At 44.0% G+C, this 27,960-nt stretch overlaps 1 protein-coding gene across 7 annotated transcripts in view; it reads left to right on the forward strand.

The window, feature by feature from the left end:
* Positions 1 to 24,326: 24,326 nt before the first annotated feature.
* ADPGK (ADP dependent glucokinase) overlaps positions 24,327 to 27,960 on the forward strand; it is a 30,954-nt gene continuing 27,320 nt past the window's right edge. For 6 of the 7 annotated variants that reach the window (XM_061157914.1, XM_061157916.1, XM_061157918.1 and 3 more), the window contains exon 1: positions 24,327 to 24,620. In XM_061157914.1, coding sequence (XP_061013897.1) covers positions 24,388 to 24,620 — 233 coding nt within the window. In that variant the 5' untranslated portion in view covers positions 24,327 to 24,387. The remainder of the gene's footprint in view (positions 24,621 to 27,960) is intronic. The other variant, XM_061157915.1, reaches the window with a different exon arrangement.

The raw sequence follows: 27,960 nt of genomic DNA on the forward strand, positions 1-27,960 counted from the left end.
CTCAAAGCTTGAGGACCATCTGGAAGTTTGTTACAAACACAGAATTTCAGCCCCATCTCAAACTTTCCTTAGCCAGAGTTTGCATTTTAACAAGAACTGCTGATGAGTTGAGTGCACATTAAAGTCTAAGAAGTACTGCTGAAAGACTTCCCTGGTGGTCCAGTGGCTGAGAATCTGCCTTTCAATGCAGAGAACAAGGGTTCTATCCCTGGTCCGGGAACTAAGATCCCGCATACCGTGGGGTAACAAAGCCCATACACCACAACCAAGACCCAGAACAGCCATAAGTAAATAAATAAAGCACTGCCGAAACAAACATTAACTATACTCTGCCCAGCTCCCCTTGGATCCTTAATTGCCCTTGGATTAATGGAGTTACTCTGTCTGTATATGCAGATGGCCAGAAGAGTCTGGGAGTTGATGTCCTGTAGGGTTGCCCATCCAATGACCAGCTAGCAGTATGAAAGCCCAGGTAGAACAAACTATAAGATGTCATTGTCTCCAAAGCCATCAGGATCAGTCCAAGACCTGGACTTTGCCTGAGATTTCACTCTTGCTCCTCCTCTTTCCCTTCCCTGTACTGCTTCCCCAACTCCCTTTCCAACTCTCTCAGGAGCTCTTCCTTAACAAACCTCTTGCGTGTGACCCCTCACCTCAGGGTCTGCAACAGGAGCCTCCCATGAGAACATTCTGGCTGACCTGACCATGTCAGCGCCCTGTCCTGGGCACACAGCTAGTAGTTACTGGCTAACACATTAGAACAGATGGGGTTGGGTGGGATAAAAGCGCTGGCGAGGAAAAGAAGACGATGGGTAAATACTGGGTTGGCCAAAATCCCTTCAGGTTTTCCTGGACTCTCTCATGAAAACACCCAAACAAACTTTTTGGCCAACCCAATACAACTCTTTTGAAGAGTTTTGCTATCAGAGGGAACTAAACAATGATACAGGAATTGGGGAGAAATGAACATTGTGTTAATGATATTGCCATATAACCCATAACTTCAAAACACAGCCACTTAACAAACATTTATGATCTCACACAGTTTCTGAGGAATTTCTCAAAGTTGTCCTGGCCAGTCAGGGCTGCAGCCCCATCTGAAGGCTTGGTAAGGGCTGGAAGACCTGAGTCTCAACTCACTTACATGGCTGCTGGCCAGAGGCTTCAGTTCCTCTCCACTTGGGCACCTCCATAGGTTGCTCATTACAGAGCTTCCCCAATCATGCAGAAAGAGACAGTATTTGCAAATATGTAGGCAGGAATTGGGAAGGACATACCATTAACAGTTAGTAAAAAAAAAAAAAAAAAACACACCTTAACTCTTGGGAATGGAATTGAGGATTGAAGAGCACAGGAAATGTGGGGATGATGAATATAGACTTCCGTTTTGTATGTTTCTGAATTCCTTCTGTAATTTTAAAACATTAAAGGAGAAAGTTTAGATGGACGGTTGTTGGTAGTTGGTAACAAATAAAACTAAGTCCACCGCAAAAATTATCTATAAGAAGGTTAAATGACAAACAGAAAATTTGAGTTGGGTCATGAAAAAATATGTGGATGATAGAAAACATGTGACTGATTTTAGAGGCTTATATCTGTCCCATGTAGAATTTCTGGAAGCAGGTTGTGAGTTCTCGACTCCAGGCTTAATGGAAGTTCCTACCTCCACTGAGAAAACCCAGAGTATCCTGAAAATGAAAGTGAAAGTCGTTCAGTCGTGTCCAACTCTTTGTGAGCCCATGGACTATACAGTCCATGGAATTCTCCAGGCCAGAATACTGGAGTGGGTGGTCGTTCCCTTCTCCAGGGGTCTTCCCGACCCAGGAATCAAACTGGGGTCTCCTGCATTACAGGTGGATTCTTTATGGTCTGATCGTCATAAACACCTCATATCCAAACATCTCCTATTACCTATGGCATGGGTTACCATTTGCCCTGGATGTAGGGCCCTGATTACTCTAGCAGGCACAATACCTAAAACAATCCAGTCTCAAATTTTGGCCTCAGCCCCTAAGAGTAAAGACAGGTAAATAGCCTAATCTCGGCTCCAGAAATGCTCCTGCCCTCTGGCCCTGTCAGAGCAGAGAAGTAGCCACATTGCCTGAGTTCAAGGGGCAAAAAGGCCCTCTTGAGCCTGACCCTGATCCCAACAATATGGGGAGAGGCCTAGGAGAGGTCCTGGCTGTGTCAAAGGCAACGTCACACTCTCAGCGTGGTCCTTGACTTGGAAGCCCCTCCCCAGGCTTATCACTCAAGGCCCCTCATACACTGATGTGGGGTAACTCAGGGAGAATTAGGAGCTGTAGAGGCTCATGGAAATGATAGGACCTTGGACATTTGCATCTATGTCAGGACAGTGACAGAACAGATGATGGTGGCCTGAAATGAGAGCTGCATGACCTAGGGGAAAGCTCACACAGAGACTGAAAAAGACTGTGGGGTAGGATTCAAGCTACTGGGTCCTTGTGCCACCCTTAGAAGCAAGAGTGGCCCCCTACCCGGAGTCCCTTGACTTTCTGAGTAATGTGGTCCATGGACCAGCGCCTGTCCACAGTCTGTTACTGATTCTTGATGAGTACACTCAGAAACCAAGAGTAATTTCATGTCTGTTGAATCTGTAAAAATTCAGCCTTGTATTTGGTATGGATTTTTTAAATTTCATTTTTCTAGTGATTTATTTTTATTGGATTTCTTACAAAAGAATTGGTTTGGATTGGATTGGAAAATTAAAAAGCAATCCTGTACCGCAGAAAGTTTGCAAAGCCCTGTTTTAGAAGTTCCCACACATCACAAATACACAAAAAATAAATGGATTAAGGAGCACTTGGAATCTGGTGCTCAACAGGGGCAGAGCGCAGCCTGCAGGTGACACAGTTCAGGCCCCAGGAAACACCACTTTCCTGTGCCCTAGACACAAAGAGCAGCAATGTCTGAATGTCAAAAGGTTTCAGGGCTGTGCCTCTGCCAACATCGGAGACAGACACTGCTTCAGAATAAGAGGAAGATTTGAGTGGCAGAAGCACTTAAGTAAGAAAAAAAAAAAAAAAGACAAATTAATTAACTTGTCAAATCCTTTTTCTCAGATAGCATGAATGTAGTAGTTTCTTGCAGGGTTTAGCACCGTTTCCCAGGAGGTCCATCTGTCCATTTTCATGCTTCATTTTGTGCTCCAGTTTGTGGTCCAATGGGTACTCATGAATTAGTGTGGTTTACACAGTTTCACGTGGCGGCTGAGGAACATTTTACACTAATCGCACTTTATTTTACCTTTAAAACAGTATATATGTTAAATATAGATACATGACACTAATTCTTCCCATCACTGCATGAACCTAAATATTCCTTTAAGAGACAGTAAAATTTACAGTGTAAGAGGTAAAAATTTACATTGTGAAATTAAAATATTTTATAATATTTTCTGCAATAATATGATTTATCTTAACTTCGTTAAAATATTTGAACAGGATTTGTACAACTCACGGTTCACTTGCAAAATTTAAATATGGTTTTTCGGGTACTTCTGTGGTGGTCCAGTGGTTAAGACTCCACATTCTCAATCCAGGGGGCCTGAGTTCAATCCCTGGTCAAGGAACTAGGTCCCACATGCTGCAACTAAGACCCAGAGCAGCCAAAGAAATAAATTTTAAAAAAATAAATAAAAGTGGTTTTTAAGATTTTGATGACAATCTCACTTATTATTGAACTTTCTCCAAATTGAAATGAATTTTTAAATTTATCTAAGAATTGCATTGATTCAAAAAAGATAGTCTAATTTGTCATCATTTTCAATAGAGCATAAATTGTGCAAAAATCTTGCACAATGGTGATTAAGTAGTTTTGCAATAAAGGAAGAAAGAAAAATAAAGTTAATGAAAAGTGTGTTGTTGTTGTTTATTTGATAAGTCCTGATGGACCCCATGAGCTATAGCCCACCAGGCCCCTCTGTGCTTGGGATTTCCCAGGCAAGAATAATGAAATGCATTGCCATTTCCTTCTCCAGATCTTCCCGACCCAGGGATCAAACCAGTGTCCCCTGCATTCGCAGGCAGATTCTTTACTGCTGAGCCACACAATAATTTATGATTTATGTAGATCTTGATTTTATTACTTATCTAAACTTCACCAGCCAGTCATATCCATATTTGGATATTCACACAGAATATCCAAATATGTGCAAAAATAAATTCTGTAATCTTCACTGGCTTGCCAACTTTCATTTATGTAAAACCATAGTGTTATACTGTAACTAATTTTTCTATCTTATGAAGGTATATTTTTCAAGATAGGAGGATAAAATATTTTTATCTAATAGTTGATTGGCTTGGCTTATAATTTTAAATATTTACCCATGTATGACATGGGCCTCCATTTAGTATAGAGACCTGCTTAGAGTTGTCTTCCTGAGCTAAGCCATGGCTGCCCAGCAATTGAATGGAGGTTAGTGAGCTCAGTTCAAACTTTAATTCCTTTAAGAGAGGGAGCATCAGGTGAATGGAGACGTGACTTGAATGCAAACATCTGAAGGGAAACATAGCTTTTAGATAATAATTCTTTGCAATTTGTCTCATGTCTCATTTATTCTTCAGTTAGTAGAGATTTTTGCCTGACTTTGACTTTAAAAAGCCACTGTAGGTGTGACTGACAGTGGATATCCATAAAAGCCACCTCTGTGATCCTCCTTTGTGGGTGTCCCTTCTTTGATCCTGCAGGGACAGGATCTGAGCCCTGCTGAGAGAGGATGCCACTGTCCTAGATGGTCACTCCTGCAAGTCCTGCTCTGGAATCCAAGCTGCTGGTTAAGGACAGGAGGAAATAGGCTTTCGATCATCCACAACTGTCCACCCTCGCCCACACTCAAGGTGAAGACCTCCTATGGACTGAAAGATCACAGTTTACCCTGCGGCCTCTGGACTGTGAACCCCGAGGGAAAGCACTATCATTTATACCACTTCTCTGCTGAGAGGCATTTGCTTCATTCCCGGGAGGGTGTGTGTATATGCGTGTCCGCACACACAGGCGCCATGCATGCACCTCTATGATCAATGCTGCAATAAACACCCTTGTACATGGGCCCTTAGGTGGAGACGTTCATTTCTCTGGAATAGATTCCCTGGAGTGGGGCTGCTAGGTCAAAGGGCATATGTATTTTTAATTTCAATGGATTTTTCCTGATTGATTTCCAAGAAGATTGTAATAATTTACATCTTCACCAGCAATGATTAAGTGCACACTTTTCCCCCATATGCAATAGATATAGAAGCTCTTTATAATTTTGCCAGCCCAAAGGCTACAAATTGGTAATCTTATTACTACTTTTACATTCCCCAGAATTCTAATGAATTTAAGCATTTTTCCATATAGTTGAATAATTTTCTTCTCTGACTTGCATTTGTATCATTTTATTTATTTCTCCATTGGGTTGTCTTATCAATGGGTAAGAGTGCTTTACACATTAGAGCTTTGACTATCACCTGCATTACAAATATTTTTTCCAAATCTAAATGCTTGTTCTTGACATTGCTTGCAGTATCTTTCCCCATATAAATTATTTTAAAATATCTATATACAAAAATAGCTATCTTTTTTATCCCCTAGATTTCCAACCTTAGCTGGGAAGGTCTTCTAACCCTAAGTTTATATGAGGCCTCCTTGCCAAAAATTTTATTGAAGCATAACATACATATGAAATAGTACACATATTTTTGTGGATCCATAAAATCTCACAAGTAAAAACATTCATGCAACCAAGGACCCAGCTCAAGGAACAGAACATTCCCAGCACCCTAGAAGCTCTTTCATGTCTCCTTCCAGTCAACACCCTCCCTAAAGATTAACCTCTACCTGGACTTCTAAAATCATAGAAGTGTCAAAAGTTTGCTTAAATGAATCATCCATATGTATTCTTCTGTGTTTAATTTCTTTAACTCAACACTGTGTTTATAAGATTCATTCATGTAGTCCACTCATTCTCATTCCTGTGCCGTATTCATAATACTGAATACTGAATATATATATATGAATATACATAATATTCATATATACATAAATACACCACACTTTATTTATCTGTCTTACTTTTGAGTTGCTTCCAGCTTGCAGCCTTTACAAACAGTGCTGCTATGAATGTTCTTGTACATAATTTTGGTGAATTTATGTTTGCATTTCTGTTGGATATTTACCCAAGAATGTAATTTCAGGATAACAGGATATGTGTACATTCAGCCTTTGTAGGTATTGCCAGTTTTCCGAAGTAGTGGTACCAATTACCCCCTCACCAGTAATGTAAGAGATGTCTTAGTTGTTCTATATCCACCCCAGAACTTGGTATCATCTGACTTTTTCATTAGGTAGGTACATGCCACTGTGGCACTGTAGTTTGTCTTACCAGACTCCTAATATTTTCTTTTTTACATTTTAAGCCCTTAATTCAGCTGGAGCTTTATTCCTGTATTTGATAAGATAGGAGTCCACTCTGACTCTGTTTCAGACAAATAGCCAGATGTGCTAGATTAAATAATATATATTTTTGCCCTGCTCTGTTCTGAGGTGTAAGTAGACATCTGCCAGGTGGAGTGAGGCTGGGGAGAGCACTCCAGGCTGACGGGCCTGCAGGAGCAGAGGCATGAAGTGGCATGGTTTGACTAAAATTAAAAGTGTGAATAGTGGCACTTCCCCAGTGGTCCAGTGGCTAAGACTCTTCCTTCATAGGGGATGCAGGTTTGATCCCTGGTCAGGAAACTAAGATTGCACCTATTGAAGGGTATGGCCAAATTTTTTTTTTTTTAATAAATAAAAGTGTGAGCAGCAAGAGGCACAGGAGGGCAGACAGAACCAGCTCTCGCAGTTCTTGCGAGAGACTGTGGGCACAAGGCCTCTGCTGAATGGGTGCACAAAAGGAGGAAAGAACCCCTCCATTTCTGATGTTGGAGGACCTTCTCTGAGATCCTCATTCTGAAAAGTGTGATTATCAAAATGTCACTCTCCAGGGAGTGCTGACTGAAGTATACGTTATGATCCATGACATCTATTATTTCATTTAATCCTCACAATGACTTCATGGTGGGGGTGCCATTAATCTCAACTTACAGATAAGGGCTCCCCTGGAGGAGGAAATGGCTACCCACTCCAGCAATCTTACCTGGAAAATCCCATGGACAGAGGAGCCCGGCGGGCTATAGTCCATGGAGTTACAAAGAGTCTGACATGATTGAGCATGCACAGACACACACACATAGATGAGGGTTGGAAGCTCAGAGAAGTCACGTGGCCCACCCTCAGTCACATAGCTAGCAAGAGCTGAGACTGGAACCCAGGTCTATCTCCTTCCTGAGCTCCTACTCTCTCTTCCATACACACTGCTGGCACTGTCCACGGACAGTGACTTGAGCTTCCAGCTGCTTTCCGAATAATGGAGTATATGATGAAGCAGAGAGTCACTCCTTCAAGCCCCTGCAAACAGAGCCTGTTGGTGGCTGTCTCCTTTTCCCCCGTCACACTGGAAGGTTGATTTCTTGGGAAACCGAGTTGTTGTTCCAGATAGCAAAGGCCACTTCAGCTGAAAGGCAAGCAAACTCAGACTGAGGTGGCTGCTCTGGGCTCCTGGGCAAGTTTATGAGTCCACGGAGAGACGGGAGCACATCCCAGGAGAAGCAGAGTGTGGTGATGGAGACAGAGAGCATGAAGTCGCCTCTGTCCTCTGCCCTTTTTCCATTTCCAGTTCTAGGTAACAGAAGGCCCAGCTGTTCTTTTTTTTCCCCAACGGGGAGAGTTCTCTATTCCCTGCCATAACTGCCCCCCACCCCTGTAACCTGCATGACCTCTGTTCTCCACTGCCAGGGAAACGTGGACACTCACTGACAGGAACACGTTTGTGCTCAGACATGCATCAGACACAGACTCACGCAGGTGACACGCAAACTCCACGCGGACACAGCAGGGCCCAACCCCCACTCACTCAGAAACTGCCTCCTGGAGGACGAGGTCCCAGAGAATCAGTCTAGCTCACGGGTTTTCAAATTATGCCAGGTGAATTATTCTGCAGAAAGAAGTCACACAAATAATGAAGCAATTTTCCCACCAAAGGGAAGATTTTTAACTGCTAGGGATAACTGTAGAAAAGTGCACTGAAATTATGAGGTGTCATTTTCCTCTATTGGATTGGCAAAGATTTAAAAGTTTGATAATATCCAGTGTTGGTGGGGGTGTAAAGATAGGTCATTTGGTAAAAAAAAAAAAAAATTACAATTTCCAGGATAGGTAACTTGGCAATATATGTCAAAACGTTAAATGTAGCTAACCTTAAACCCAGTGATTCCACTCATAAAATTTACCTTATATGTAGATAAATATCACCATACAGAAATAGTGATTAAGGAGATTCATTATAGTATTTGTTTGCAAACCAGAAAATTAGAAACACCTAACAAAATCTGTTAATAAAAAACTGGTCAAGTAAGGGTATTGAACTACTATATATAAAATAAATAACTAATAAGAACCTATTGTAGAGCACAGGGACCTCCACTCAATACTCTGTAATTACCTATATGAGAAAAGAATCTAAATAAAGTGGATTTATGTACAACTGATTCACTTTGCTGTACCCTTGAAACTAACAGAACACTGTAAACCAACTATACCCCAATAAAAGTTAAATTTAAAAAGTTAAGGGTACACAAACCATGGGATACTACTTGTACTAAGTCACTTCAGTCGTGTCCAACTCTTTGTGACCCCATGGACTGTAGCCCGCCAGGCTCCTCTGTCCATGGAAATCTCCAGGCAAGAGTATTGACGTGGGTTGCCATTTCCTTCTGAATATACTTCTTACTCTCCTACCATTATCTTGCCCCTCACACCTTCCCTCTCCCTACTGGTAACCATTAGTTTGTTTTCTTTATCTAAGTTTGTTTCTTTTTTGTTGTATTTACTATGTTGTTTTATTTTTTAGATTTCACATAGAAGTGATAACATACAGTTTTATCTTTCTCTGATTCATTTCACTAAGCATAATAGCCTCCATATTCATCCATGTTGTTATAAATGGCAAAATTTCATTTTTTAACTTTTTATTTTGTATTGGGGTATAGCCAATTAACAATATTGTGATAGTCAAGGGGACAGCAAAGGGACTCAGCCATACATATACATGTATCCATTCTCCCCCAAACTCCCCTCCCATCCAGGCTGACACATAATACTCAGCAGAGTTCCCTGTGCTATACAGTAGGACCTTGTTGGTTATCCATTTTAAATATAACATTGTATACATGTCGATCCCAGACTCCCTGTCTCTTCCCCCATCCATCCCCTCTGACAACCATAAGTTCATTCTGTCTTTCTGCTATGTAAATAAGTTCATTCGTATCATTTCTTTTTAAATTCTGCATGTAAGGAATATCATATGGTATTTCTCCTTTTCTGTCTGACTTACTTCACTCAGTATGAGAGTCTCTAGGTCCATCCATGTTCCTGCAAATGGCATTATTTCATTCTTTTTATGGCTGAGTAATATTCCATTGCTTCCCTTGTAGCTCATTCAGTAAAGAATCCACCTGCAATGCAGGAGACCCAGGTTCGATTCCTGGGTCGGGAAGATTCCCTGGAGAAGGAAATGGCAACCCACTCCAGTATTCTTACCTGATAATCCCATGGACAGAGGAGCCCGGCAGGCTACAGTCCATGGGGTCGCAAGAGTCGGACACAACTGAGCAACTAAACCATGAACTAATATTCCATTGCATATATATTCCATTGGATATACCACATCTTTTTTATCCATTCATCTGTTTATGGACCCTTGGGTTGCGTCCTTGTCTTGGCTATTGTAAATAGTGCTGTGTGAACATCAGGGTACATGTATCTTTTTGGTTTAGCGTTTCATTTTCTTTGGATATATCTCCAGAAGTGGACTTGCTGGATCATTACAGTTCTATTTTCAGTTTTTTTAGAAACTTCCTTAATGCTTTCCCACAATATATTTTTTAATTGAAAAAAAAAGTAAAGTACAGAAGAACAAATTCTTTTTATCCCATTTGTATTTTAAAAAACACGTTTGTGCATGCATAGAAGGTACCTACAGGGTATATAGGAAACTGTTACAGTAGATAAGTCTGGAATTGAAAGGGGAGAGGGAGGGAGGGGAAGAGAAGGGAGGCTGATTTTTTTACTTAAGAACCTTCTGTACTATTTGACATTTTTACAGTGAACATGTACTAACTGTATAATAAATTATTTTAACTGAGACAAAAAAAAAATATATTAGGGTTTCCTGCAGGATTTCACCTAGAAAAGAGTTCCACAAAAATTTTGAAGAAACTCTTTGCCACCCAACCCTACTGTACAGTCAGGAAAAATCATGAAAGTCTTCTGAAATGGGAGGAAAAGTACCCTATCAAATACTGAGCTAGTGGAAACTTCCAGGTTATCTGACCCACACTAGTCTTCACCTGTCATTGTCTTTGAGTCCACAAGTTGTAGAAAACTGAAAGTTATACAAATGATTCTTGTCCACAGCAGCAAATGAATTTTCTCAGGTGGAGATACAATTGATTTCCCCCTACTGTGGAAGAAGCCAATTTTGGATCAATTAACAAATTCATTTCATTATTCTTGAGTGCCAGTATGTGTAACTGGTCTTTGTATTGTCCTCTGAAGAGATGTTTAACGCATCACTGGTTTCCTCATTAATTAATTAAAATCTCACATGTGTTCATGTTGTATATTAATAAGTTATGATTTTTCCTTCTAAACAACAATCTTTTAAGAAAGTGGAGACAGTGAGGAGGAGTTTTGCCCAAGGTTAGGTGCCTGTGGTTGCAAATATAGAACCAACCTCCAATCCTCAAGGACTTCCCAGGTGGAGCAGTGGTAAAGAATCTGCCTGATAAAGCTGGAGATGTAAGAGATACCGGTTTGATACCTGGGTTGGGAAGATCCCCTGGAGGAGGAAATGGCAACCCACTCCAATATTCTTGCCTGAAGAATCCCATGGACAGAGGAGCTTGGCAGGCCCCAGTCCATGGGGTCGCAGAGTCAGACACAACTGAGCACACACACATCCCGGCCCTCAAATTTGTCCATTTTACCTATACCATCAAGTAACAAGGATTGAAATCCTGTCCGCACTGACATATATTTAACTCCATATAGAATGTCATTCATTTAGAAAATGCTTTCTCCCAAATATCCACACAATCACACATGCACAAACACTCTGCTGACATGTAAAAACTCCCACACAGATGCAAGACCCACCCATCACACACACACACACACACACACACACACACACACACACACAACTGGGCCACGGGTTCTAGTCTGCAAAGCGGCTGAAGGGCTGGGACTGGAGCGTGATCCCTTCCCACAGACCCTTGACTGTGCCACGCAGAGAGAAGAGGCGGTTCCCTCACTTATAACCACGGGCCAGGGGCAGTGTGGTGCTTAGGTGTTGCGATAAGGGCTCGAGTTCAAGCAGGCAGCCAAAGCCCCATCCTTAGACAGCCCAGCATGGGAAGTGGGTCGCATCCGGACAGGACCAGGCTCCAGGCGCCACGCCCCCGAGATCTGCCGGAGTCAAGGAAAGCTGCCCTAAGGCGGTGGCCTCTGCGTTGAGGTTTGAAAACCTTGGAGCCAAGACTTCAAGCCCAGGAGCAAACCGCACGGCAGCTGCGGAACTGGGCAGGGAATGAAAACAGCCCACGCTCCTAGCGCGGACAGGTTGAGCTGATGGCGTTTCTGTTTGTTGTGCGGAAAAAGGAATCCCAGGAGATGAAGACCCATCGAGGGGCCTAGCCCTTGAGAGGCGAGGCTCGGGACCCCCCTCCCCGTGGCTCGCGCGGTCCCCACCCTCGCTAGTTTGAGGCTCTTGCGGTGGGCTTGCGGCGCCCTCTGGGGGCTCCGAGCGGCTCTCCTTCCCGGCCCGGGCCAGCCCGGAGGCGTCGGCACGAGCTTAACGCGCGCTCCTAGACTGCCCGCCAGACTGTCCGGTCCTCGGTCCCCTCCAGGCGCCGGAAGCGCTCCTGCAGGCCCTCCTCGGTTCTGATGCATCTCTGAAGGTGACATCCGCGCACCTCCATTACCGAGAGATCTCATCCTCCTTCCGCAGATAAGGAAGCCGGGATTCTAAGACACATCCACGGACACCAAGAGGAGTCTCTGGGACCGTGAGGCCCATCCTCTGTCGTCTTTTTCCACCTAGGGACCCCATCCTTTGCCCTGGAGAGCCTAGATGTGACCTCAGACATGGTTTGAGTCCCTTTCTACATGCCCTCTCTTCGCGGTTTCTTGAAGCCAGAGAGGTCACCTGAAGCATCCTTCTTGGGACGGGCTGGCAAGGCTGCAGTGTGAACAAGAGTGTGTGTGGAGTGGGGTTATTCTTAGCTACTGCAGGAGGAAGGTAGAGCAACTTTAATGGAGGCAAATCTGAGAACATTATCGGAAGTGTCCTCGGCCGTAGATGTGACTCTATCCTAAAGAGACATTTAAGAAACTGCAGATTCTGCCATGAGAATGTTCCTTCTTTGTGGTTTGTAATAGCAAAAACTTGCGAACGGTCTAATTTTCTTCCAGTAGATTAAATAACTAGTAACCTATGCAGCCATGAAAAATCATATTGGATTTAAAAAATTGGTGATATCACAGTGTTCATTACATTGTTAAGAAAAAATCATTACAAAGCAAAATATGTAATATTAAAATTCCACTTTTGTGAAGATGTATGTATTGGTGTGCACACATTCTATTAAAAAGTCTGCAAAGGGCTTCCCTGGTGGCGCGGTGGTAAAGAATCCACCTGCCAATGCAGGAGACATGGGTTGGATCCCTGGTGCGGGAAGATCCCACAGGCCTCAGAGAGACTAAGCCCACGGGCCACAGCTATTGAGCCTGTGCTCTAGAGCCTGGGAGCCACAACAAGAGAAGCCACTGCAGTGAGAAAACTGCCCACTGCAATGAAGAGTGGCCCCCAATCACTGCAAATGGAGAAAGCCTGAGTGCAACAACAAAGACCCAGCACAGCCAAAAATAAATACATACAAGTATTTTTTTTAAGTCTGCAAAGATATACAGCAAAACACTGAACATTGATCAGTGGGATTAGGGGTGATTTTTAAAGTACTCATTCTTTTCTATATTTTCTAGACGATATGTACTGAATATGTATTGTTTTACGATTTCCTTTTTAAGCAGAAAAAGTCCAGTATTCACTTACTGGAGAAAGAGCAGCCAAAAAAGTTGGATAAAGGAAGCAGGAAAGAGGATTACGGGGGCCCTTCCTATGCCCACGCCAGAACAGCCACAGGAATCACGGTCACCAATAGCGGCTCCTTCTGAAGAATGTGATAGTGATGATACATTTTCCAAAGTGTTGATTATAACACGGTTTGCAGCATGACTCAGTTTAGTGGATCATGCATTTGGCCACAGATCAGGAGCTCTGGAAGAAAAATTGCTACTGGATACCCACTCAAGTTGTACTGGATAAAGTAACTGACCAATGCACCAGATTCCAGAAGGTTGATGAATATGCAGTAAGTAATGTGGTTTCTTTCTTGTACCAGCTCCATGCAAATTGACTGGAGCATACAGAACAATGTTTGAGATCCAATGAAGAAGTAGAGGATTTATCTGCACCAACCTGGGCTTGTCATTCTTGGCTGTGCATGATCAGCATGTGAAGCCGTCCTGTTGATGGATTCAGCTGTGATTGGGAGCAGTGATGACAAAGTAGGCTGTCAGAGAGGAGCAAGTCATCCAGATTCTCCCAGACAAGGAGACAACACTGAAATTACGTTAGGCTTTTTCCTTCTGAAATTTGGCAAAGTGGAATTTGCTGAAAAGTAAGCAGTGCAGTCTGTTTTTAATTTCATTTCTCAAGAAAGCCAGCTAACTTTCATCATGACTTATGAAGCTTGTATCTTTTTTGGAAATTAACTTTTTCATAAACCTTAGTTGAAGATATACAGAATTTTTACATGTGAAAATAATTTTTCCAATGTATTACCCAGTATTTTTCCAGTGTATCACCCAGTTTTTATTTGAAAAGTTATTCTCTATTGTTCTAAATAGTACATAGTGCCAAAAACTAAAAAAAAAAAAAAAAAATGATAGTTTCAGCATCAGGAATGCCTTGTTTAAAGAAATTGGTTTGCAATAGATTGTAATGAACCATAATGGCCCTTTAAAGATTTAGATGATGTTTTAAAGAATGGTTTAGAAGTAAATTGCTAGAAATATTAATTCATTAACAAAAATAAAAACATAAGCATGAGAGGGGGATGAATTGCCTGCCCTTTTTGGGAGATAGGAAAGTAACATCCACATTGGGACCTGCAGGCCCTGCCACTGCTACTGAGGCCAGTGACCCCAAGAACTGACAACTTGGGATGTTCGCTACTCCTGGCCTGGCACTAGGGTCTAAGTCTGTGGTATAAAGAAGAGCTACTGGGCTTCCCTGCTGGCTCGGTGGTAAAGAATCTGCCTGCCAATGTAGGAGATGCAGGTTTGATCCCTGATCAGGGAAGATCCCCCATGCTGAGAAGTAGTTAAGCCCGTGTGCCACCACTACTGAGCCTGTGCGCTACAGCCCACACACACCACAACTACTGAAATCCACATGCCCTAGAGCCCATGTTCCACAACAAGAGAAGCCACTGCAGTGAGAAGCCTGCACACCACAACTAGAGAGTAGCCCCAGATCACTGCAACTAGAGAAAAGCTTGTGCAGCAACGAAGAGCTAGCACAGCCAAAAATAAAAATAAATAAATAAAGTTATAAAAAGGAAAAAAAAAACAGAGCTACTGTTAAGGAGATAGATGCAGTCACCTTCGTTCTGTCCTGCTTCCTGTTTCAGAATTTTTTTAAGAAGAGAGGGTAGTGTGTCTTTAGAAATCAGAGATTCAAATCTCAGCACCCAGTGTCCATATCACCACCACCAATTGTGTGGTTTGGGGCAAGTCGCATAATCTTTCTCAGTTTCTCATCTGTGACATGAAGAGAACAATATTCATATTGTGCAGTTGCTGAAAGATCTGTTATTATTCAGCAAGTATTTATTGAATGCCAGACACTATCCTAGTCACAGACTAGGACAGACAAGGTCCCTGTTTTCACAGAATTCATATTCTAATTGGATGAGATCACAATAAACAAATGAGAAAATCAGATATGAATAAGTTCTAGACATAAAGTAAAAGAGGGAGAGGTGAGACAGTCCTCCAGCTCATGAGATTACATTGGTTGCTCAGGGAAGCTCTGTGTGAGCAGACTGTATTTCAGCAGAGAGATGAATGAAAGAATCCACCTACAGTGCAGGAGATGCAAGAGACCCAGGTTCAATCCCTGGGTTGGGAAGCTCCCCTGGAGAAGGAAATGGCCGCCCACTCCAATATTCTTGCCTGGAAAATCCCATAGACAGAGAAGCCTGGTGGGTTACAGTCTGTGGGGTCACAAAGAGTTGGACACAACTGAGTGACTGAGCATGCACACGCACATGAATGGCAGACAGCAACCAGGCAGGTAGATATCCAAGGGAGAATCTGGATGAAGGGTCCAGAGGACTTCTTTGAACCATTTTTTTGTGGCTTCCTGTGAATCTATAACTATTTCAAAGAAAAAAGTTCTTTTAAAAGCAATTAACTTATTTTTTTTAATATTTATGCATGTATTTGACTGGGTCTTAGTTGCAGCACTCAGGATCATCCATCTTCATCGCAGCATGTGGGATCTTTAATTGTGGCATGTAAACTCTCAGTTGCAGCATGTGGGATCCAGTTTCCTTCCCAGGTATGGAACCCCCTGCATTGGGAGAGTGTAGTCTTAGCCACTGGACCACCAGGGAAGTCCCAAAAGCAATTAACTATTGATACACACTACAGTCTGCATGCTAAGTCGCTTCAGTTGTGTCTGACTCTGTGAACCCTATGGACTGCAGCCTGTCAGGTTCCTCTGTCCATGGGATTCTCTATGCAGGAAGGGATGAGAGGGCAGACAAGAGGAATCCTTCAGGGTGATGGATATGCTTATTATCTGAATTGTAGTGATGGTTTGGGATGTGTATACAGGGTAAACTTATTAAATTGTACACTCTATTGTGAAGTTTATTGTATGCTAATTTTATCTCAGTAAAGCTACTAAAAATCTTAAGCATCTAGAAGTAAATCATGCTAAAAATATGCAAAGCTTCTACACATAAAAGTCTATTACATTATGCAAAACATTTAAGTAGGTCTAAATAAATAAATGGACATATTGTAGTCTTAGGAAATACAACACAGTACTGCAAAGATGTCAGTCCTCCCCAAATGAAACTGATGAAAATCTTAACTGTTTTTTTGGTTTGGTTTTGTTGTTGTTGTTGTTGTTGACAAGTCAATTTGAAAGTGTATTCAGGAATGAAAAGAAGGCCAAGGATAGCCAAGCTGCTCTTGCAAACTAAGGTTAAAAAATTTACATTCTCATATCAAAATAGTGAGGTGCTGGGATGAGGATAAATGAATAGACCAATGGAGCAAAATAAAGAGCCTCAGAACAGATCCACGTATATGTAGGTAATTGATATTGGACAAAGGTGGGAATGCAGAGTTGTTGAGAAATGACCAATAAAAGGCACTGTGCCAATTGGGTATCTATAAAAAAATTCCTGCCACAACACATAAAAATCAATTTCAAAGTGGATTAAACATATAAACATGTAAACTTACATATAAACATAAAAACTTACACCTCTGAAAAGGAGAATAGGTGAATATTTATTTTCATGACCCCAAGTAAGAAAATATTTTTTAAAACAGTAACAAAAAGTACCAATGACAAAGGAGAAGGCAACAATAAAAAGGAAGAAACTATTAACTACATTAAAATTAAGAACTTTATTCACTAAAGATATTATGAAGAGAATGAAAAGACAAGTGACAGGGGTGGAGGATGAGATATTCACAACTAACAGATAAAACCTTGTCAAAACCACAGTAAGACACCACTACACATCCGATAGAATAGCAAAACTTTAAGAATCTATTGGTATGTATGTGGAGCAACAGAAATTCATATGCTGCTAGTGGGAGGGTAAACTGATGGACCACTTGGAAAGATGCCTTATATTACCTAGTAAAGTTGAGGAGGACAAGGGTTAGCGTATGACTCAGAAATTTAACTCTTAGTGTATACCCTAAAGGAGCATCTGCATATGTATATCAGAAGTGTATGCAGAGCAGCATTATACATAATAGTAAAACACTGGGGAAATTACAAATGTCCTACACACAAGAAAGTTGATAAATAAACTGCCATATTTTCATTCAGGAATATTGTAGTGGGCTGAGCAGCTAAAAACTAGAAAAGGTCACTGTACAGTGATCTGTGCAGAGACACCGGTCCTCCTTAAAGTGAGAGAGCGGCAGTCCAGGAGGCCGGAGAAGAAAATTAAATATAGTTCTCAGGAACCAATCAGAGCAATGGCAGGGAGTGTTTGGGCACGTGTCAACATGTAGCAGACATGTGGTGGGCTCTTTTAGGATAACTCTACCTCCCACAACCATTTGGTAAAGTAGGAATTATTTTGTAGATAAAGAAACTGAGGAACAGAAAGGTTAAATGACTTGCCTGAGGTCACCCAGATAGTGGATGGCAGAAGTGGAGTTTTAAAACCAAGCATTAGAGACTTCCCTGGTGGCCCCGTGGTTAAGACTCCTCACTTCTAATACAGCAGGCATAGGATCAATCCCTGGTCTGGGATCTAAGATCCCCCACATGCCACGTAATTTGGCCAAAAACAAACAACAACCGGAAAAAAAAAAAACCCACAAGCATCAAGCCCCACGATCTCTCCATTTAAGTAGAAACCGGTGGTTGCCTGGCAACAAGCATTCACTGCCTCTCCTTTCTTTCAGAGCTCTGATTTGATTCTTTCAAAGCCATCATGATTTTGTCATGATGTACTCCCACCTTTCTGCTGTCCCCTAGGGGTGGCAGAGCAAAAGAGAGAACAAGTCTGGGCCCCTGATGACTGGAGAGCAGAGGTGTCCAGCCAGATCAGTTTTTGCTTCCTTTCATTTATTTTTTTCTTTTAGTTTGGAAAACAACTCTCGAAGGCAAAATGCTTTGAGAACTGTTAAAGCTCTTGAATTAAGAAGGAAATGCAGTTTCAAGGCACTCTTTCCATTTCCTTCCAAACATATGCTGCAAGAGTATCAGAACCCAAATCAGAACTATAGCATATACTGCACGATGCATGACAGGGCTGGTGGACATGGCCTGCAGAGGAACACCAAGCAGGAGGGCCTGTATGCACGAAAAGGCTGCACAGGCAGTGTTTGTCTAGTTTTAAAAAATATTTATATGTGTATTTGGCTGCGTTGGGTCTTGGTTGAGGCACATGGGATCTTCACTGTGGTGTGAGGGCTCTCTCGTTGTGGTGCCTGGGCCCCGTAACTGCAGCACAGGGGCCTAGTTGCCCCACAGCATGTGGAATCCTAGTTCCCCCGCTAGGGATCAAACCCGAGTCCCCTGCATTGGAAAGCAGATTCTTAACCCCTAGACCACCAAGGAAGTCCCCAGGCAGTGTGATGGCAGTATTCCAGGGAGCCTGAGGTGTCCAGAGAGCACCATGGGACCAGCCCGTGCTTCACCTGCCTGTTGACTAGTTTGCCCTGTGAAGCTCTTGGGTCCCTGCCAGACACAAGCACTGCACCTCCCACTTTCCCCTGCTCAGCACTCTCTCTGAGCAGTTCATCCTGAAGTGTAAATGTAGGACCACTGCACCGTTACATCCCCACACGCTAAGAAGTTCCCAATCCATGCAGCAAGGTTGGATTACTGGCAAGGAGCCAGCATACCTCTCTTCACTGCTTGGCTGCCACCATTCTTGTTACCCAGCTCCTGTGCCTCCAAGGGTGCCGCCTCGCCCCAGGCAGCAGCCCATCCTCTGTTTTACCAGTTTCCTCCTGATGCAGCTTAGGGAGGAGGATGTCTGACAGCCTGAGAGCTCTGGCTCCAGACACAAAGCCTGCTCTCTTCGGATCCCAGGATCCTTTATTCCTTCTTTTTTGTCTCTTGGGAGTCTTCTATAACCGTCAAAGCTGTGCTCTGATGCTGGCCTTTGGGTGTGACCTGTGTTGGGTGATGTCCTGGCATCAGCAAAGGCCTTGACACAGAATGGACTTCAGCAAGCACCTTAGATCAAACCCTAGAGGCTTGAAACTATGGGAAAAGTGGGTTATCCCAGCTTTCATGAGGCCTGTTTGGTCCTACTTTAGTTTCTATTCCAAATGTGGGAACAAACTTGCTTCTTAAAACCCTTCATGTCACTTGGGTTATATGTGGACTGGTGTTTATGTTGAGGCTAAAGACTGTGTGCATGTGTTAGTCGCTCAATTGTGTCCGACTCTGCGACCTCATGGACTGCAGTCCTCCAGGCTCTTCTGTCCATGGGATTCTCCAGGCAAGAACACTGGAGTGGGTTGTCATTCCCTTCTCCAGGGGATCTTCCCAACCCAGGGATCAAACCAGGTCTCCCATATTGTAGGCAGAGTCTTTACTCTCTGAGCCATCAAGGAAGACCTTGCCTTATTGGGACTGACAGGACTCTGCTAACTCCTTATATAAATATGAGATCTGCTCCTTGGCCTTCCCAGTCAGGGTCTTGGGTGGGACACCTGTAGCCTTCCTCTAGAGTCTCTGAACTTTCTGAAATAAAGTTGCTTTTTGCTCTCATTTCAAGGTCCTCAGAGAGGTAACCAATAACAAAGGCCATGTCTGGAAGCAATTTGGGTTGGGGGAGGGGTGCCTTGAGGCTTGTACAGTCCTTTTCTCTTTGTTCAGGACGGGCAGCCCCACCTATCCACTTAGGGCTGTTTTGTATAACTTTCCCCAGAAATCTAACTTCAAGAAAAACAATTGGCTTGTAAAGCATTCCAGAGTCATTAAACAGATCGATGATCAAAATCTGAAATGACTATTGCTCACTAATGAAATCTTTCAAGAGGAACTGTAGTACCAAGAACACCGGATGCCTGCCCCTGTGCCCCTAGGGAGGAGCAGAAAGAATCAAGGCCCCTGTGACTGTCATGAGACCAGAAGCCACAACAGGCTCCACCATGACGGGCAATGCTCACTCATATTCTTCAATTCCTGCAGCTCCTGCCTCTGAATCTCAGTTAGAATTAGGTGAGCACCATGTCCCACCTCATCACCACCCACAGTGCAAACTGACACTGAACGACCAACCAATAGGAGCCACAGAGCATCTCTAGCTTGCTGCTGGTGCCCAGAGTATTAGCACCCTGTTTGGACATTTTTTTTTTTTGGCCACACCTCATGGAATGTGGGATCTTAGTTCTCCAATCAGGGATCCAATCCAAGCCCCCTGCATGGTGAAGCTCAGAGTCTTAACCACTGAACCACCAAGGAAGTCCTGTTTGGACTTTTACAGGAGAAATCAACTTCCGTTTTGTTCAAGCTGCTGTTGTTTGTTACCAGCCTGGGTTCTTGAACTCTTTAATCAACAGAAATTAGTAAGAGGCCAGACGAGAAATTCAGGCAAGGAATTTGCCTGAAACTGGAACTCATGATGTAGCATAAGGCAGTGAAAACTAGTAACAGATGCCTTTGCTGGCTCTCTAAGGGAGGACAGGTGAGCTGGTCCCTTAAGGGGGGGTGAGGGTAAGGGTGGATTGGTGGGTCTGGTTGGAAGGTTGGCTCAGGTGGTTTGCCCACCCCCTTCATGGTGCTGTGTGCAGGGATCACATGCAGCACTCTGGTTTGGCTCCCAGCACCTCAGAAGTGGCAGCTGGCAAAGGGGAGGAGAATGGGAGAGGGTTGGACTGGGAGTTTGGGATTAGCAGATGCAAACTGGTGTATATAGGATGGATAAACAACAAGGTCCTACTGTATAGCACAGGGAACTATATTCAATATCCTGAGGTAAGCCATAATGGAAAAGAATATGAAAAAGAATGTACATATTATGTATGTATAACTGAGTCACTTTGCTGTGTATGAGTAATTAAAACAACACTGTAATTCAACTACACTTCAATTTAAAAAGGGCGGAGGGTGTTTCCCTGGTGGTTCAGCTAGTAAAGAATCTGCCTGCAACACAGGAGACCCGGATTCGATCCCTGGGTAGGGAAGATCCCCTGGAGAAGGGAATGGCTACCCACTCCAGTATTCTTGTCTGGGAAATGCCATGGACAGAGGAGCCTGGTAGGCCTCAATTCATGGAGTCACAGAGTCAGACACCACTGAGCAATTAACACTTTCACTTTCAATAAAAAATATATTTTTAAAAATTAATTAAATTAAAAAAAGAAGTGGCAGTTGTGTTTTGGCCTCTTTGTATTTTATAGTTCATAATTTGCCTGAATCCCCAAGTATGCAGTTATTTTTAGTCCCTCATAGTTTCTTTGTATTCTCCAGGAGGAGGGGAGGAGACATTTGTCCAGGTAAAAGCACTGCAGTAAAGGGTCCCAGATTCCAGCCTGTCTCAGTTTTGCCTCTGTGAGTAAAGCTCAAATTCTGGTATGATATATTTGAAAGTTGTTAATAGAGTAGATCTTAAAAGTCCTACAAGAAAAAAAAAAAAAGAAAATTGTTATGTAGGTGATAAATGTTCACTAAACTTATTGTGGTAATCATTGCACAAAATGTATATGTAATACACCTTAAACTTGTACAATGTTATATGTCAATTATATCTCAATAAAACTGGAGGAGGGGAAAGTTCTGGCAAGCCTAGGAAAAAGCAAAAGAATTCAGTACAAAGTGCTGGCAGCTTAGCAAGTCTCCTGGGAGCCAGAAGGGACGGCCCCAGGTGGCTTTCTCTTTACATTACTTTTCCTCTTCCTCTAAGCTTGTTTACTCCATGGTCTTCCCACAGTTCAGCTTCCTCAGCTGCCCCCTAAAACTCAACCTTGGAATATATTTAACTGGCCCTATCTAACCTTCAACGTTATGTGACCTTGCAGGTCCACAACCCAAACCAACTAGCTACAGACTCTTGACTCTTGGCTCAAATTCTCAGTGGAGAGACATGGTCTCTGGCCAGTCAGTGAATTCACTGCTTTTGAATTACATGCTGGTTCAGTCACTTATAGGGTGGCAGGAAAACCTGCTCACTGGGGGTCATGTGGGGGAGCAGTTTCTCTGGGAACTAACTGACATGTCTCCCTGAGGTGAGAGAAGGGACAGGTAACTCTAGTGAAGACAGCTTCACACAGATCTCACTGGCTCCTTTCTTTTCTGTAATATCCCAGATCTCTTCCTGTGTGAACATCTCCTTTGAAAGGAATGTTATGGTCAGGTGGGCTGGGTGGGGTGAGACAGGGAGGGTAGATGACCAGGATAGGGAAATGCTGGGGGTAAATTAAGCCAAATGCCCAAGATCAAAGCTAGAGAAATAAAGAACCACTGCCAAGTCCAAAGGTCAGGAGCAGAGTGGAAAATCGGACACAGAGCCAAGGTCAGGAGCCAGCAGAACTGGAAAAATGGAAACCATCCAGGAACAAGACCAGGCCTGGCAAGACGACTGCTGAGAATGAGCTGGCAGCAAGCCTAGCTTCACTGACTCTCAACGGAGGCTCACACACAGAAGAGTCATAGTGAAGACAGGGTCTGCTGGGTTTAAGTCATATTACCAAGGGAGACGAGGAGAAACCAGGGTTTCTTAATGCAGGTCCAAAACCCCTTGTGTTGTACACAAGATTGTGTGCATTTGTGCATGTTCTGAGGTTGTTAAAGGGAACAGCGCCCCCAAAGGGTTATTTTAAGGTTCGAAGCTGATCATCCAGCGAGGACAATCCCTGCGGACTTCCTTCAATCAGGGCAAACGCCCCCAAACAGCTGCAAGTCTCGGTCACCCTCCAAAGGGACAGAATCCCCCTGCCACTCGTGTCCCCAAGGGCTCACAGGCAGCGCTGCTGCCATCGTATTCCTCTGGGGAGCGCCAAGCCCCGGGTCTGAAAGACGGTGAGCTTTGTTAACAATGGAGGATGGGCAGACTGGCAGAGGGGCAGATTAAAACAGGGGGAGTGACATTATTAGAGAAATGCAAATCAAAACCACAATGAGGTACCATTACACGCCAGTCAGGATGACTGCTATCCAAAAGTCTACAAGCAATAAATGCTGGAGAGGGTGTGGAGAAAAGGGAACCCTCTTACACTGTTGGTGGGAATGCAAACTAGTACAGCCGCTATGGAAAACAGTGTGGAGATTTCTTAAAAAACTGGAAATAGAACTGCCATATGACCCAGCAATCCCACTTCTGGGCATACACACTGAGGAAACCAGATCTGAAAGAGACACGTGCACCCCAATGTTCATCGCAGCACTGTTTATAATAGCCAGGACATGGAAGCAACCTAGATGCCCATCAGCAGATGAATGGATAAGGAAGCTGTGGTACATATACACCATGGAATATTACTCAGCCATTAAAAAGAACTCATTTGAACCAGTCCTAATGAGATGGATGAAGCCTGAGCCCCTTATACAGAGTGAAGTAAGCCAGAAAGATAAAGAACATTACAGCATACTAACACATATATATGGAATTTAGAAAGATGGTAACGATAACCCTATATGCAAATCAGAAAAAGACACACAGAAATACAGAACAGACTTTTGAACTCTGTGGGAGAATGTGAGGGTGGGATATTTCAAAAGAACAGCATGTATACTATCTATGGTGAAACAGATCACCAGCCCAGGTGGGATGCATGAGACAAGTGCTCGGGCCTGGTGCACTGGGAAGACCCAGAGGAATCGGGTGGAGAGGGAGATGGGAGTGGGGATCGGGATGGGGAATACGTGTAGATCCATGGCTGATTCATATCAATGTATGAAAAAACCCACTGAAATGTTGTGAAGTAATTAGCCTCCAACTAATTAAAAAAAAAAAAAGATTAATAAAAAATAAATAAATAAATAAAACAGGGGGAGTGAGATTTGTGCCCCTCTGAGGAACTGCTGGTTCAGCTCAAATTGGAACACCGACCGGCTCAAAGACGGACATGCGGTCTACCCGCTTCTTCAAAATCGGTCTGGTTCATCCTACTAGGAAAACAAACGGATCCTTGCCTCTCTATTTTTGGGTACGGATGGAGTTCTGGGAAAGGGTACAGCGCCTGGACAGGCATTATGGTCTTTGTCCAACCTCCCTCAGAGCCTCAAAGCCGCGCGCGCCCCCAAGAGCCAAGATTCCGACCAAGGAAGAGGAGTCTCCGCCCCTCTCTTACATCTACGGCCCCGCCGCGCCCCGCCCATCCGAGGGGCCACGGCGCGCAGGCGTGACGTGGCGCGCTAGTCTACGTCGGCGCGTGTTGAGCCCGGAAGAGGCGAGGGCCGGGCAAGGAGGTGTTCTCTGTCGCTTCCACGCCTCTGTCTCCATGGCGCTGTGGCGCGGCTCCGCGTACGCTGGCTTCCTGGCGCTCGCGGTGGGCTGCGTCTTCCTGCTGGAGCCGCAGCTGCCAGGGTCGGCCCTGCGCTCGCTGTGGAGTTCGCTGCAGCTGGGGCCGGCGCCCGCGCCCCCCGGAGCCGGCTCCCCTGAGGGCCGGTTGGCAGCCGCCTGGGACGCGCTCATCGTGCGGCCGGCTCGGCGTTGGCGCCGCGTGGCCGTGGGGTGAGTGCCTGCGGGGCCTGCCTCTCTGCTTGTCTCCAGGAGGTGCGGGTGCTCCGGGCCTCTGAGGGCCACCTTGGCGGAGGTCAGACGGCTTGGGAGCTGGGAGGTAGAGCCGGCGTGGAAACAGGTTCCTAGAGGTCCCCTGGAGGCCCCTCGGTGCTGGTGTCCACGCTACCTGCTTGGCGAGAAGCATCGCACGTCTGGGACGAGCCCCATTCGTCACTGCTGCCGGGACTCACCAGACTGCTTTTTCCTTTGGGCTGACCCCTACACCCTCCTCGTCTCGGTAGGACCAGCCCCTAGAACCAGCCTAATAGCCTCTTGGAAATCCCTCTCAGCCTGACTCCGTAAAGTTCAAGTCGCTTTCATTCCAGTCTCTGCTCTTCTGGAGGCTACTCTTTTGCAGTCAGAAATGTTTGGTCTTTCTATTTTAGTGACACCCTCTTGCTTCTGAACTACTTGAAGGTGTGGTCTCTGTCTTTAGCTCCTGAGTCTGGAGACCACCATTCTACTGAAACGTCTCTCTGAAAGCTTATCTAAGCCTTGTGGGTTTTCATAATCAGCTTCCACTTTCAGTCTTCACTGTCAGCTTTCTGCAGCCTTTCACACGTTAAGCATGCCTTCTCCTTGAAACTCTTTTCTTCCCCAGATTTCAATGACATTGCAATTTTAGGATTCTCACAAATCACAGTGCCTCCTTTCTTCATATTCTCCTGTCACGTGTAAGTAAGTTATTCCCTCTACGAATTTTAGTTCTTGTCTAAGTTCGACTCGAATATCTTGCCACAAAAGCAGATCTTCTACCAAGTACGCTACTAGTTCTTGTGAGTATCGGAACCACAAAGGGTAAGGTAAAGCAGAGTTATCATGAAGATTAAATAATCTTTGTTATTTAGCATAGTGTCTGCTTTAAAGAGCAGACAGCTAATGTTAGGTAGTGGTTATATATATATATATATATATATATATATATATATATATCACTTTTATTGTTTCTTCAGGTGCATTTTCTTTTAACTCTTCTTTCAAATTCAGGCACTTTCACCTGTATCCTTATCAGCTGAATTGTCCTCCCTGGTTTTGTGAGTCTTCAATTCATGGGCTTTCCAGGTGGTGCAGTGGTAAAGAATCTGTCTACCAATGCAGGAGACACAAGAGACATGGGTTCGATCCCTGGGTTGTGTAGATCCCCTGGAGCCATTCTTGCTTGACAAATCCTATGGACAGAGTAACCTGGTGGGCTACAGTCTGTGGGATTGCCAAGAGTCAGACATTACTAAGCACACGCTTTCAATAAATATTCATTAACTACATGGTATGCAGTAGGTCCATGCTAAGTTCTAAGGATCCAAGGATGGATGAAGCAAGGTCCCAGCCTCATTTTTTGGAAACAAACATATTCATTATTGTATTAGTCCACTTAGGCTGCGGTAACAGAGGACCACAGACTGGGGGCTTAAACAGCAGATATTTATTTTCTCACAGTGCTCCAGGCTGATAATCCAAGAGGAAGTCCTCTCTTTCAGATTTGCGAATGGCTGCCTTCTCACTGTCACTCAGATGGCCTTTGCTCCATTCATGAGCACTTCTGGTGTCTCTTCCTCTTAAACTGACAGTAGTCCTATTGGGTAATGGCTGTGCATGCGTACTCAGTCACGTCTGACTCTTTGTGACCCCAGGGGCTGTTGCTCACCAGTCTCCTCTGTCCAGGCAAGAAGACTGAATTGCCATTTCCTGCCCCACGGCATCTTCCTAACCCAGGGATCGAACCCTCATCTCCTTTGTCTCCAGCACTGGCAGGCAATTTTTTTTTTAAACCACTGCACCACCTGGGAATCCTGGATAATGGCCTCATTTAACCTCAATTACTTCCTTAAATAGTCCCTATCTCCACATACGGTCACATTTGTGGTTAGGGCTTCAGTATGAATGGGGGGTGGGGTGGGGGAGAGGGACACAATACTGTCCATAACAATTATGAAAAGTGCTTTCTTGTGTCCCAGAGAATAGTAATTCTTCCCAGGATGAGGTTTCAAGAGAAGCTCCATCTAGAAGCTGACAATCCATTTACTACTGCTACATCACACATTGCCCCACAACTTAGCTTAAACCAGTGTCATTTTATTCCATGATTCTGAGGTTCAGTTGGGCTCAGCTAGGCGATTCTCATTTGGGGTTTCGTGCGGTTTCAGGAAGGTGATGGCCGGGCCTGGGATCATCTCAAGGTGTTTATTGTTGTTGTCAGCTGTGACCTCAGTTGTGGTTTTACCTGAATGCATACAGGTGGTTTCTCTTTGTAACTATTTAGCTTTCTCACCTCAGGATGACTGGACTAGGGGAGGGATTCACCAAAGGGACCGGGTAGTAGCATTAATGCCTTCTACCACCTAACCTTAAAAGCACACAGTGTCACTTCTCATAGGCCCAGGTCCAAATGGTTTTGAGGAGAGGGGACATAGAACACACCTGGGAGGGAGGAGAGTCAGCGTCTCATTGTAAAATGAACATGTGGGACAGGGCATCTTGTGGCCATCTTGGAAAATATATTCTGCTACAGTGACTTGCATGGGTCAGGCTCTGGAGAAAAAAGGAATTTATCCACAAGAAGGCTGGGAAATAAGTCCCCCTGGGAAGAGAGAACCAAATGTGAAAAGGTATTTGGCTTGTTTGGCAATAGCAGGTTGATCCTGTGTTTAGGGCAAGGCCTTTATGATAGATGTCGAGATGATACTGAAAGGAGCCTTGTGTGTCAGTGTGGGTGATGGGGAAACCATAAAAGTTTATGAGCAGGTACAGTCCATGGAGTCGCAAAGAGCTGGACACAACTGAGCATGAATGGGTGTGCACACACACAAATGATGCTAAGTTCTTTTCACAGACTTAACTGGAGGAATGGAAAATTTGAGCAGTGGTTCTGACCTGTTTGACTGCTTCACATTATTTTTGTGGGTAACAGACTAATAAAGAGGAAAGTCTTGAGACCCTGACACTAGCTCTGAAGCCATAGAGCTTTTTCTTGTTTGCCATTGGTGCTAAACAGGTGAGATTTGACAAGAGGTTAGATGTGGTAGAGTAAATAGAGGCAGTTGCAAATGACAGATTCTTAGTATTGGGGATCTTATAACTTCATGTAGGCAGATACAGATATTGTCAAGCTTTCCTGGTGGCTCAGTGGTAAAGAACCTGCCTGCAATGCAGGAGATGTGGGTTCAGTCCCTGGAGAAGGAAATGGCAACCCACTCCCTATACTTGCCTGGGAAATCCCATGGACAGAGGAACCTGGTGGGCTACAGTCCATGGGGTCGCACAAGAGTCAGACACAACTTAGCAACTAAAGCAA

The sequence above is a fragment of the Dama dama genome, chromosome 12 (genome assembly GCF_033118175.1).
Source record: "Dama dama isolate Ldn47 chromosome 12, ASM3311817v1, whole genome shotgun sequence".
NCBI classification, from domain to species: Eukaryota; Metazoa; Chordata; class Mammalia; order Artiodactyla; family Cervidae; genus Dama; species Dama dama.